The 13,548-nt window shown below is 49.9% G+C and overlaps 1 protein-coding gene across 3 annotated transcripts in view; it reads left to right on the forward strand.

The window, feature by feature from the left end:
• The window catches only part of Slc25a37 (solute carrier family 25 member 37), a 42,726-nt gene extending 31,949 nt beyond the window's left edge, over positions 1 to 10,777 (forward strand). The window contains exons 2-4 of one of the 3 annotated variants that reach the window (XM_004630665.3): positions 2,220 to 2,448; positions 4,354 to 4,410; positions 7,205 to 10,777. In XM_004630665.3, the coding sequence (XP_004630722.1) occupies positions 2,220 to 2,448; positions 4,354 to 4,410; positions 7,205 to 7,725 (807 nt within the window). In that variant the 3' untranslated portion in view covers positions 7,726 to 10,777. Of the gene's footprint in view, positions 1 to 2,219; positions 2,449 to 2,480; positions 3,069 to 4,353; positions 4,411 to 7,204 lie in introns of those variants that run through there. The other 2 variants (XM_023714655.1, XM_023714656.1) reach the window with 2 other exon arrangements.
• Positions 10,778 to 13,548: the final 2,771 nt, after the last annotated feature.

The following is a 13,548-nucleotide window of genomic DNA, read 5'->3' on the forward strand; positions in this document are numbered from 1 at the left end:
TTCACTTCTCCATCAACTTGAAAGAGAGTTTTGCAGGGTATAATAGTCTGGGCTGAAATTTGTTTTCATAGAGCAGTTGAAGTACTCTTTTCCATGCTCTTCTTGCCTTCATGGTTTGTGAAAAGAAGTCAGCCGTAATTCTAATGGGTTTTCCTTTGAACGTGATCTGCTTCTTTTCTCTAGCATCTTTCAGTATATTATTCTCTAGCTGAATTTCTGGGATCTTGACTATTATATGTCTCAGTCTGTTTTTAATTGGTTTGAGGTTACTTGGTGTTCTATATGCTTCAATTACCTGAATGTCAGATTGTTTTCTCATATTTGGGAAGTTTTCTGCTATTATTTCTGCCCATATTTTTTTAAATGTCATTTGTATTGACTCCTTCTTTCTCATGGATGCCTATTCGTCTCACATTGTTCATCTTTGCATCGTCTTGCAAATGATGAATTATTTTTTTCTGCATCCTAGTTGTTTTTAAGAGATCCTTTCTTAGCTTTTCATTAGCTGCACCAGTGTCTTCAAGACCTGAAACTCTGTCTTCACTTTCACTTAAACAGTTTTGCAAGCTTGTGACTGAGATTTTAATTTCCTCTATATCTCTTTGACTCTGCTTCATGCCATCTATTTCTTTCCTGTATTGCTCATTCATTGCTCATCATTTTTCTAATCTCCTCTATTTTTTATCAATGTCTTTTTTAGAAGCAGTTATTAATTCTTTTACTGCAGTGTTTTTTTCAGATTGAGTTTCCTCCCTATGTTTCTGTAGTTGTTTCTTGAGTTCAGATGCTATGAGTTCTGATAATTCTTTTTTTATTTCAGAAAAGAATTCTGCTGTGAGTTCCTCTATAACTTTCTGCTGTTGCTTATTTACTATCGATGCTATTAATTCATACATTTGAGCTGAGCTAGTGTCCTCTGCACTTGTTCTGGGTGGGCATTGGGTTTCCTTCATATGTTTCTGCATTTGATTCTTTACTGCAGAAGTTATTAATTCAGGGATTTCTTTTTTCATTTCCAGTCTGAGTTTCTCTATACCTTTCTGCAGTTGTTTCTTTATTTCAGAAGCTATTGATTCATTGATTTCGGCTGTGTGGTTCCCAATAATTGTGTTAGTGTCCTCTGCACTTGTTATGGGTGGGCTTGGGTTCTGAGGTTGCATTTTGCTCCTTCCCGTTGTCATTTTGTGTAGCACTGTCTTCTGACCCTTATTGTAGAGCTTTGGTGCAGTTTTAACTTTAGCACCTACTGAAATTCAGGTGCAGATCTACCAAGTTTGGATTTATCCTGCTGTGCCTGGCTTGGGTCTGGCTGCTGTGCTCAGCTCCTTCCTGCTGCTGCCCTTAGGAGTGAACCTCTTGTGTTCCTCTGGCAAGATGTTCTGCTCCTGGACTAGCTGGGTGGCTTTGTCCCCTACTCTCTCTGCAGGGATTGCAGCTGCAGGGTTTCACCCCAGGCCTGTAGTCCAGGCCTGAACTGAGTCTGGAGAGGACAAGGTAGAGTAGGGGGGAGAGGCAGCTCTCCCAAACACTCACCGGGCCTGGGCTAGGGCTGGATCTGGGGGTCCCCAGAACATGGCAGAAATTCTCACTTTGGCTGGTGGGGTGTGGGGGTGCTGCGGAGTGGTGGTGGGGCACCCAAGGGGGTGGGAGAGGGTCTCCCCCACAGTGCGCCAGGGCTGGGACAGGCAGGTCCTGCAGCCATAGGGTAACCGGAAACTCTCCCACACACTCACCGGGCCTGGGCTAGGACTGGATCTCTGGGGACTCTTGCTTTAAAGAGTATGAGATGTTGTACATAAGCTAGAGGCAAAGTATTTGCCGTTACATATGAAGCCTTTTCAGTATGCCAGGAGTCCAGGAACCAATCTTCTGCAGACACTGGGGGATAACTGCACCTCTTGACCCAGGACTCCAGTGTTACTGTTTTCAAATGCATTGTTTAATCGCTGCTTGCAGCAAACATGTTTTCTAATGAAAGGCCCCTGACCCAGTAGGGTGGAGGGATTCATCAGTAGCTTGCCCATAGCAGGGCACCGCAGGGTCTTGTTTTCCTCTCTCTGGGTCCTTGTGCTTCCCCTGTTACTGGGCAGAGTGAAATCTATGTGCACAGGGGAGGGTGGCAAGCTAGGGAGGAGAGAGTCACTGTATGTTCTTGCCCAAGGAAGCCTGTCTTTCCATCCTCATTAGCTCTCACTTCTCATTTTCTCACTCTCCCGTAGACACGAATGCAGAGTTTGAATCCAGATCCCAAAGCCCGGTACACGAGCATCTATGGAGCCCTCAAGAAAATCATGCGGACAGAAGGCTTCTGGAGGCCGCTGCGGGGCATCAACGTGATGATCATGGGGGCAGGCCCGGCCCACGCCATGTATTTTGCCTGCTATGAAAACATGAAAAGGACTTTAAATGACGTTTTCCATCACCAAGGAAACAGCCACCTAGCCAATGGTATTTTGAAAGCATTTGTCTGGAGTTAGGAAGTTCTCTTCTTCGGCACATCCCCCCCTGGGCCTTCTTCCGCGTGACCCAGCAGCCTTCGGCTTCGGCAGCTTGCTCACGATAAAGGAACTCTGGGGTCGTGTGCGCATGCCCACCCAGACTCGCGCGCGCGCGCACACACACATGCTTTCCTGTCCCCTGCCTGCGCTCTTTGAGCCCGGGGGGACTTCGGTGGCCGAGGTGTTTCAGTTCTTCCTGTCGTGGGGCTTTTTTGGTTGTTATTTCTTTTAAAAAAATTCACAAACCGTTAACGATCAGTTCTAGGAAACATCCTGAATAGAAATCAAACTTTTGAATGCTGGATTCAAAAAAAAAAAAAAAAAAAAGTTATCTGGACAGCTTCTTTGAGACTATTTAAAAACTGGTACAACAGGTCTCTACAACGCCAAGATCTAACTAAGCTTTAAAAGGTCAAGAAGTTTTATGGCTGACAAAGGACTTGCGCCACTGCGGAAGGCCTTTCCCACTTTGAGCTTCAGGAGATTTGGGGGTTTTACCTCCCATCCTCTTCCATGTGTCTGAGCTGCAACTCTCTGCACTGAGGGCTGCAGTAGCTTTGTGTGGTTGATGTGAGGGAGAGAGGTGGGGGGGGTGCGTGTTGGGGGACAACCTGCTGCATGAGGCTCAGGGTGCTGGGCCAGGTTGGCCATCCTCAGCTTGTGTTGTGGCTTTGTGTTTTGTTTGGGTGTAGAGCGGGAATATGTATAGCGGTATAAAGCGTACTTATTTTAACAAAGTGCATTCTTCAGCAGTGGAGAGCTAGATGTGACCAGCAACCCCTGTCCCCTTGTTGTCATGTTCATGGAACCATAAAGATTCCTGTATCAGCAGCTTTAGTAGTAAGAGGGCCTGGTGGCTTTGCAGATGTTTCTCTGGCCTTTAAAAGCTGGCTATCAGCTACATCTATTGAGACGGTCACTAAGAGCCATGCCTGGATGCTGGCCTGAGCCCATGATATCAGGGCCCGCATTCTGCCCAGGTAGCCTGAGGTAATGGTGCAGCTCCTCACTACACCAGTTCACATCCAGGTGAGCCCAGTGCTGCCTTCCTGCATTGTGGTGTGGGCTGTGTTTGCCCTTTGACCTTCCTGGGAATAATTGCAAGTATGTGTGTGTGGGGAAAGGAGCTATTATGTTTACTTCTGAAGGGTTAACTTACTCTGTCCTTGCTCCTCCCACCTTTAATCACCAGCCAGTGGCACCCCACAGGGAGGCAATGCCAAGCTGAAAGCATGATTCCAGGCCTGATTCAGGCTTTCAAAGCACCTGGTTCTTGAAGCCAGGCCTGAAACCCTTCAAGGGGCCACCTCCTGCTAGACCAGTCTGGGCTTCCCAAACTTACCCTGGAAATCTGCCAGACACCAGGCTTCCAGCCCCACTCTTCTCTTCTCTTAGCCATTTCAGTGAAAATGTCTATATTTGAATAGGAAATTAAAGGTTTCTCTTCCACACCCCATAGCACACCCTTTGCTTAAACTCATGGTGAGCTGACCTCTAGACCAAGGTGAGGAGCCAGGAGAGTGAAAATCGAGACAGTGGAGAACGCCAAGAAGTATGATTCCTGGGTATCCTCAAACATTAGCAGTCTTTGCATAGTGCTGACGCCGAGAAAGAAAACCAGGTTTCTGCAGGATTTAAACGTGGGTAACCGTATTTATGTCAGCCTTCACTGTTTCTGGTCAGTGCCTCCACTCACTTCAGGGTTTTAAGCATTGGAACACCATCTGAGTGGAGCGCTCACTAGTACTTCTGCTCTTCAAACAGCCCAGGCCTGAGTTCATCTGACCTTAGCTTCCGGGGAACTCCCTCCAAGCTCCCCACAGCAGAGGGTAATTTTCTGGAGTTTGTTTTGCAGGGATAGCTGGGAGTATGGCCACCCTGCTCCACGATGCGGTAATGAACCCGGCAGAAGGTAATGTTCTGTGGTTCCAGGGAGGGGCAGTAGGGGAGTGCAGAGGGGCCTGAGTGGGGGCAGAAGGTGGGCAAGGGGCTTCTGGACCCCTCAGAACTAAACAGGAAGTGTGGTCTCCATACCAGCAGGGTCCCAGGTGGCATTTGAAATGCTGGTTCTTGGGCCCTGCCTGCCCCTAGGGCCACAGAAGCAGGCCCCCTGGGAAGACCTGGGGATCTGGGGGAGCTCTCCTAGGACTGTTTTTTTGCAAGCTTTTTACTATTGCAAAACCTGTGGCTGCACATGTATACTCACTTTTGTGTACATCTGGCCCTAGTTAACCTTTTTCAACCCTAGGCAAAGTTGAGGGGCAGCCTGTCAGGAGCCAATCATTAGGGCTGCACCTAATTAATTAATTAACTTATGGCCTGCTCAGCCCACCCTGGGGGTGGGGCTGGCACGGCATGTAGTGCCAGGGATTGAACCTCGGTCCTGCGCGCTTGCCTAAGCTTGCCTAAGAAGGTGCTTTAGACCACTGAGTTATCTCACCGACCCCTATTTATTGTTTTAAAAGTTAAAATGATTATGGAAAATTGGGAGCATAAGTGAATATAGAGAGAACCGTGGTAGAAACCCCTGTGTGTCTATTACCTTGCTTCAAAAGTTGACATGTGGCCATTTTACTTTGCTATCATTTTTCCTTTTAATTTTTCTTTCCCCTTTTGAATTTTGAGAGTATTACAAAGCCATTCTCAACTGGTCAAACCTGAGTCCTGTTAGCTTTGTGCGTGTCCTGCTATCTTCAGCTGACTCAGATGGGAAGAGTGAAGCCTGGGGCTTAGTTCTATTGCACCTTTATCTGGGTCATTCTCTACTTGGTGGTGGCCTGAGGTGACATGCGAGTCGCTCTCAACCTTTCTGCCCCACCCAAAAATGGTCCCTTAGCCAGAAGGGAGAGTTGAACAAAAGAGTTTCAATAAAGTTGTCGGTTATAAGTTTGCCTTTTTTTTTTTTTTGCGGGTGTGGGGAGGGAGAGTGTCTTTTGAGGTCGAAATTTTTTGTTCTCAGCTCTCCCCACATTCCAGTAGATGGCGGCTTGTTCAGCCCTCAGCCACTGTGCTTCACACTGAGGTGGGGAGGGGACTCTACCTCCTGGGTGCTCAGATGGGCAGGTGGGGCAAGGTGCTTCCCTCCCTTTATGCTGGTTTCCTTTGCTGTGTGGGTGGGACAGAGCAACATACCCCTTCCTTGTTTTTATTAGGAAAACAGCTCAGAGGTGCCAGTGTTCTGCTCTCAAGCATAAATACTCTCATTCTGTTAATTTTTTTCTTTTCTTTGATACTGGAGATTGGTACTTAACGCCACTGAGCTATATCCCCGGCCACCGCTCATTCTGAAGAGATGCTGTGTCCTTAAGTAAATTTGCCTGACTCTTGGCATGTTCTGTAATGAGTTTGTTCAAGGCAGTGTTTTTTTGAAACAGTGTATCACAAAGTAGCCCAGGATGGCCTCAAACTCGTGGGGATCCTCCTACCCCAGTCTCCTGAGTACTGGGATTACAGGCATGCACCACCATGCCCGGCAAGGCTGTGTATGAGGCCAGGAAAAAGATGCTCTGACATCGGTGGGAAGCAGTTCATAGGAAACTTAAAATCCCCAGATCGATGCACATAGACAGCAGTCATCCTATGGAATTCCTGGGAGAGTCTGAGACCCCTGCATTTACTGGAATCAGTGGGCACTAAAATCTCGTATTCAAGTATAGGCTATACACATCCACCCTTATACTGCAAATCTCTCTACATTACTTACAAGAGCTAACTCGGTATAAATGGTTGCTGTACTGTATTGCCTAGGGAGTAATGACAAGTCTATATGGATTAGTACAGACATAACTTTCCTGCATATTTTTAACGTAGAATTGGTTCAGTCTACAGCTGGTGAATCATGGGTAGGAGGGGCCGGCTGTGTGTAGGAAGGGCTGGCTGTTTTTCCTTTTCCTCCTCCTTTCCTTTTCTTCTTTTTCCTCTTCATTATCTTTTTCTTTTCTTTCCCCTTCTCCCCACTTCCCCCCTTCCCTTCTTCTTTTCCCTCTGCCTTCTCTTTTCCTTGTTTTGTCTTGTGAGTCATGCACTAAAGACCAGTTAGTTACCCTAAGCTGAGGGTTTGTTTACATTTTTTGAAGGAGGAAAGAAAGTGAGGTTCAGCTTGGTTTAAGGTCTTTATCCTTTGTGTGGACTCTTACAATTCAGGTTTGGGCACACGGCCTCATTTCCTGTTTCCCCATGAACCAATAATTAAGTTACTTTTGTATTAACAAAGCAAAGGTCTTCCTTGGAGATTGTCACGGAACTTGGGCAGATATAATTCTGCTGTTGTCCCAATTGTACTATGACAGAAAAGCTACAATCTCCTTTAGAAATTCTGGCTCCTGAGTCTAATCCATGGGCTGCGGACAGGATGGAAGAGGCCAGCAGGGGCAGGGAGCCTGGCGTGGCTCCCTGAGGTGGTGGGGGACCTGCGTACTGGAGATTCTGGCAGGGAATACTCCAAGTAGCTGTCTCTGGTGTGGGTCCAGAAGATAGAAATGGAGCCCTGAGCGGGGGCTGCCTGGAGCTGGCCCTCGCGGTCTCACGGGCTGGGGCTGTGTGTGTGATTGCGCTGTACCTGTTACCAGTGTGTCTAACGTGCACGTTTCTCTCTATTGGCTTGGCTTCCCACTTCGCTCCGACCTGGGGTGGGGCCAAATCAACCACCTGCCCGCTGGCTGCCCGTCCGGCCTGGCCTGTTCCATCCTGCCCTGCGCCTGGCACAGTGGTGAAGCAGCGCTTGCAGATGTACAACTCGCAGCACCGGTCTGCCCTCAGCTGCATCGGCGCCGTGTGGAGGACCGAGGGTCTGGGGGCCTTCTACCGGAGCTACACCACGCAGCTCACCATGAACATTCCCTTCCAGTCCATCCACTTCATCACCTACGAGTTCCTGCAGGAGCAGGTGAACCCGCGGCGGGACTACAACCCGCAGTCCCACATCATCTCCGGTGGTCTGGCCGGGGCACTGGCCGCAGCTGCTACCACCCCCCTGGACGTCTGCAAGACCCTGCTCAACACGCAGGAGAACGTGGCCCTCTCCCTGGCCAACGTCAGTGGCCGGCTGTCAGGCATGGCCAACGCCTTCCGGACAGTGTACCAGCTCAACGGCCTGGCAGGCTACTTCAAGGGCATCCAGGCACGTGTCGTCTACCAGATGCCCTCCACTGCCATCTCCTGGTCCGTCTATGAGTTTTTCAAGTACTTCCTCACCAAGCACCAGCTGGAGAACCGAACTCTGTACTAAAGGAAAGGGCTGTGGGACGCAGTTCTGGAATCTTTTGTTCACAAAAGCCTTGCCCTGTCTGCCTGCCTGTCCTTGGCTGCACACCCAAGGCCCTTTTCCTGAGGGTGCCCTGGATGGGTGCTCCCTGATGCTTAGAAGCAGGAGAGACCGGATGGCCCCTGACCGGAAGCCTGTCCTGCCCATGGGGACATCCGAGGTGGTGGTGGACAGGAAGGCCTTGGGAAGGGAAGCAAGAAATGGCTATTTCTCCTCCCCCAAAGAATGTAGCTTTCTGCTTCTCTGTGGCAGTCTCCTCCTTCGATCCTTAGGTCACACAGGAAAGAAGAGGACGTAACAGTGACTGCGCACATTAAAGTTGATTATATATATATATTATATATATATTATATATATATATATATAAGTTCCATTTTACAGTCTAAAATAGATGGATAATGTTTATCCTTTATTTTTCTACGTAGAAATTTTTGAATTTGTGTGTGTTCTTGTGTGTGTCCATAAATAGTATTACAGCCGAGCAATTGAGCTGTTTTTTTAAATATTAAAGAGGGCTGAATTCTTCCATCAGGCTAAATAAAAAGGCACCAAAGTAATACATGGCTGGATGAGCCCTAAAAGTGCATGTAGCACCCCCAGGTGGCAGTTTCACTTGAATGTAAAATAATAAACATTATATATTTTGAATTTCTCTTAATGGGGAAAAAGGTACATTAAAAAAAATTAAATAATGTTATGCTACTTGCAGCTATTTTTAATTTAGTCGCTCACCTTCATGTGCCTATTCCCTGTCTTTCCTAAAAATTCCAGGACCAAAGATCGGGCCCTGGCATGCTTCTTCCTGCTCTGTGTGAGCGCACACGTAGCCCAGGCAGCGGGGTCACTCGTAGGCTGCTGACCCCTGTAGCGTGGGGGTGACCGGCCTTACACCTGTTGCGACCCTTCCTTGCTTATTGTGAGTGACCTGGATTTGCTGTGCCCCAGGTCGCACTTAGAAGCTCTGGGTATGCCCGTGCCTGGCTACTTGTTGAGTAGGTCTTTGGGATGAATCCTACCTTTATCCTAAGACTTAGTTGTGGATCAGCCTTTTTTTCCTTGGACACTTCAGGGAACTTGGCTTCTCTGTGTTTTGACTAAATCTCCTCCTGTTCTGCCCTTCCTGGGATAGTCTAGGGATTTAACGGAATGGAGCCAGCACCCCACTGGCACTTGGCTGTATCCCTGTCCTGCCCTAGCTTCTCTCATTCGATAGTGATAAGTCTGGGCCCTCCAGCCAGGACCCCTTGCCAGGCCTGACCCAGATCCCCATCCATGGCTACCTCTTCAGCCTTGTCTGGTCTGTGTCACCTGAGAACACAAGGTCTTATTGCTTTGTCTTCTGAAATTTTTTCTTTGTCCCCAAGAGAAAATACAAGCCTGCTGCTTCCAGATCAGTATCCGAGGGGAGACCGGACAGCCTCTGCTTCCTGTTTTGAGCCCCCACCACAGCTTTCTGTAAATGAGCAGGAAGCACGTGCATTTTGTGTTGGCAGTCTTTGTCCTGACCTGCCACTATCACAGTGGCCATGTGGCGCCTGCCCCTGAAGCAGCTCAGAGCTGGATCCTCCGGGCCGTGGCACTGCCTGGGAAAGACTTAGGTTGATCTAGGGAAGGTTCATCTTGGGGCTCTGCTATTACAGGTCTTTTGTCCCAGGAGCTACGAGCAGTTGTCCAGTGAAAAGGTAGACTTTCTCAGATCAGGGATAGGAGGGCCTCCCTGGTGCCTCATATGCATGCGTTCTCCCTGGGCAGGGACTTACTGCTGGGCTGCAGGGTGCCTGCTGAGCTGGCCCACCTTGGGGCAGCCCCCCGTGCTCTCAATGGTGGGTACTGGCTGCGTCAGACATAAAGCTGGTGACCACGCTGCTGTGGAAATGTTTACGTCCATTCTGAACTTGTGCTGGGATAGAGTTACATACACTCTGCTGATTTTTGCAGATGGAAGGCAAAGTCAAGTTGCAGATTCTAAACTGGAACTTAAATCCTAAAAAATTCCTCGCATCCCTCTGTCCACTGAATACGCTGCCCTGCCGTAAAATGTTCTTGGTTTCCCATAGGATTTTGTTCTCCATATTTACAGCAGAGATTCAACTTCTAGAAAAGTCCCTTTGGCTGAAGGGATACCAAAAAGAGCAGCAGGAGCTGGACCTCTGAGCTCCACGGGCTCAGAGTCTGAGGATGCCATCCTGGCTGCCTCTTCCCAGTGATGCTAGCTGGGTCTGCAGAGCGTCCCAACTGTCCTGCCTGCCTCTACCCAGTCACCGTGAGGTTGAGTGAGTGGTGTGTGAGAAGCTTAGGACGGTTTTGAAGCACCAACTGGATATGCATCTATTTATTTTACCTCTCTCACCCTTAGCTTGAGGTTTGGTATTGTTTGCCCCACGCAGCCTTGTTGCTTCCAGGTCGTGATTTTGACATTGCAGGATGCTGGCTAGGACAGTGTGCCTCTGTCCAGTGGCCCGCCCAATAATCACGGCACATCCTTAGTCACTGACGTCTGTGAAGCAGCTTCTTGCAACCCAGCAGTGCCAGGGAATCCAGTCCTGGTACTTTGACAGTGCATACGTGTTTATATAAATTAGCTCATCTCACTTATAGGTTGGAATTTTCAAATAAAACATTGTTCTCAAACCCTCAAATGGATACATTCTCCATGCATGACTGTTTTCTTTGGATCAAATCTACCTATTTAGCAGTTTCTTGTGTGGTTTGTTTGTATAAATATGCTCATGTCTTATTCTGCACCCCATTTTCCCGTGGCCCTGGAGGCTGCCTGTCCGACACCTTGTTATGCCAATAAGGTTGTATTTATTTAAGGATGACCGTGTCTCTGAACTGTGAGTGTTCTGCTGCCTCCTGCCTGTGAGCTGCACCATGAATGTGATAAGGGTGAACAAGTGTTACTTCTTCAATGTCATAAATGCCTGGAGTCCAGATTGTTTTTGCTCTGAGATTGCTGCCAGTCCTTTGTGGAGGGACGTGTCCGCTAACCTGTGTGAGTGTGGGGGTAAACCTGATGTGCTGCTGCGGGCGCAACACTGGAGCTCGAGAAAATAAAGCATTGCTTGTGGAAGTGTTGTGGGCCCTGCGGAGGCGCTCGTCGCTTGTCTTGTCACAGCGGGGCGGGGCTGGGAGCTGCCTGCTTGCTTTCCTCCCCATTCTGGGAGGGCACGGGTAGGGCAGGAGCACATTCCCCGCCATGTGACAAATGCTTGCCCATGTTCTGTCCCGTGGGCTTTGGCAGAGCTTCAGCCAGGAGCCAGCCTCTGCATGGAGAAGGCTGCGAGGGTGGTCAGAGTCTGTGTCCCCAAAGGAGGAAGGCTAAGCCTGGGAGTGTCGCCCTTGCTGGAGGAGGGCGCAGGGGCGCCCGTGCGAGGAGTGCCCTCATGAGCTCCTCTCAGTGCAGCTGTGGAAGCCCTTAGCAAAGATTTAGTCAGAATGGAGGTCAGGCCTGAGACCCAGCCGTGGAGGCTGGAAGCGGGGAAGGGCGCTGGGCAGAGGGCAGAGGGCATTACAGAGCAACTTCCTGCTTTGTCATTTTCACCAACAGCCAACCCTGTGCTGCTCAGAATTCACTTGTGGCTTGGGGTTGCTTCTAGTTGGGGGCTGAGCCACCAAGACTGCAGGGCCTCCCAGGAGCAGGTCCCCTGCTGGAGGGGTGGAATGGGGAAGAGGAAGGTGTGGTTCCTTCATTGTAGGCCTGACAGCCTCCTAGGGTACAAGGAGAGACGGACTTTGTCCATATGGTCATGTCTTGACCCCTTTCCCCAGAGAGCAGTGCGGGCTGCCGTGGAGTGGGCAGCAGTGTCTCGGTGGCTGGGTCTGGCTTTATGAGATGATCCCAATGTTCTGCCGCTTCCCAGCCAGTGGCAGCGGAACCTCTCCTGCGCCAGGTCTTTCGTGCTGAACGTGCACACTTCTTCCCGGCTTTGCACCTAGTGTAGCCCAGGTAGCTTGAAGCCAGCCACGGTGGGGATATTTATACCACAGAAATAGGCAAGTGCCACAAATCAGCTGTGGCTTTTCTAAGCGCAAGCAGCACACTGTTGCCACAGAGAGCTCCAAGTCTGGTTCGCACTTGGTGCTCAGTACAGAGTGATGTGACAGAATTCGTCTTCAACCCTACCCCGGTATGGCTGCCTCTCTGAAGTCTGGCCTGCCTCCCCCTCCTCACTCAGGTGGCCTCTGCAGAGCATCTACACTCAGATCCAGCCTACCATAGCACTTCCTTGTCATGGAGACAATCCCCAGAATGCACAACCACAAACTGGATTTGGGCTTTAGTTGAAGAGGTTTCAGTCCATAGTCACTTGGCATCGGGCAGAACTGGGGTGGCAGAGGGACACTGCTGTGCACTTCACGGGAGCAGAAAGCAGAAAGTGCATGGCAGAGCTGGGGAAGAGACATCCTTCCACGCCTCCGGGGATGCCTTTTCTGACGAGACCCCCATCTGCTAATGTACAGCTACCAGCCCGCGCAATCAAGTCACCTTCCAAAAGCCCTGCCGGTGAACGCATGAGGCTCTTGGGGACATCTAGATGTAAGCCATAACACAGCCCCAGGGAGCCTACAATCATGTGGCACTCTCTTTCCTTCAGGGTCAGTGTCTCCTTCCTATCTTAAGTTCCCATGACTTAGTACACTAAGTACCAGGGACCCACTGGGCCTCCTGTCCCTCCGTAGCCTCTCTGGGAAGGCGCTTCTCCTGGATCCTATTCTACACATCTATACCCCTCCCAGGAAAGCCCTCTCTTCTGACCCATGGGAGGAGCCTGAGAATATCTTAGGGGCCTATGATACTCTTAATGAATATTAGAATATTCTTTCAGCAATGAATGTAGCAACCCAGATGTTGTACAAGAGAAACAGCCTAGGAGGGGATAGAGGCAGGTCCCTGCTGCTCACAGCAGAAGAAAAGCATTGCCCTCTTGAGGAATCTGACCTTTAAGCAGTAGGTTGTCAGGTATTTTCTAGGATTTTGGAGCAGGGGACACTAATGCAAAACCTTGAGTGGCAGAGTGTACAGGACTGAGTGGGGAAGAATACCAGGGCCCAGCAGGTGTCCTTGGGTGCTGCAGTCAGATTGTGTGGAAGAGGAACCTTAAGGCATGGGCATGGGAGACGAAGAGTTCATGGGACTGCACTGAGAAGAGCCTGACATGGGATCCAGTGGGCTTTGGGGGTGCAGGGCTGCAGCTGAGAATAGGCTGAGGAGGCAGGAACACCTGGCCTGGAGGACCAGCAGGTGATGACAAAGGACATGTCTGCCAGTGGGCCTTTCCCTCCTGCGCAGCCATGTGTAGCACTCAAGGGCCTCTCCCTCCCTTCTCCTGGCTTCCATTTCTTTGCCCTCCTCCAGGTCACCCACCTTCCCGACCTTCTCTGGTCACTTTCACTTTTCAGCTCCGCTGACAACCTAAATATGACTGCTCAGCAAGTCCTGCTGCTGGGACTCCTGTCCCTCTGTAGCTTCTCTGGGAAGGTGCTTCTCCTGGGTCCCATGCCACACATCCAGTGGACTGTCAGAGAGCTTTCAGATTTGAACTTGTCCTTCCCCTGCAAGAGACACCCCCACCCCCCAGTTAGGAGAGACTAACATGTTACCTGCCTGCTCCATACCTTCAAGACTGCTCTTTGCTATTTGAAGAGGAGGCTTCCTTGCTCAGGTCAGTGCCCAAGCAGTGGCCTGTGGGTGGGAAGGGAGGGGCAGGAGGGACACTGCAGTGAGTGTGTAAGCCCTGGGGTCTTCCTCTTCCAAGCAGGAGTGTGGCACATTCTTTCTGGACT

Source organism: Octodon degus, unplaced genomic scaffold (assembly GCF_000260255.1).
Source record: "Octodon degus isolate 3935 unplaced genomic scaffold, OctDeg1.0 scaffold00036, whole genome shotgun sequence".
Taxonomy (NCBI): domain Eukaryota; kingdom Metazoa; phylum Chordata; class Mammalia; order Rodentia; family Octodontidae; genus Octodon; species Octodon degus.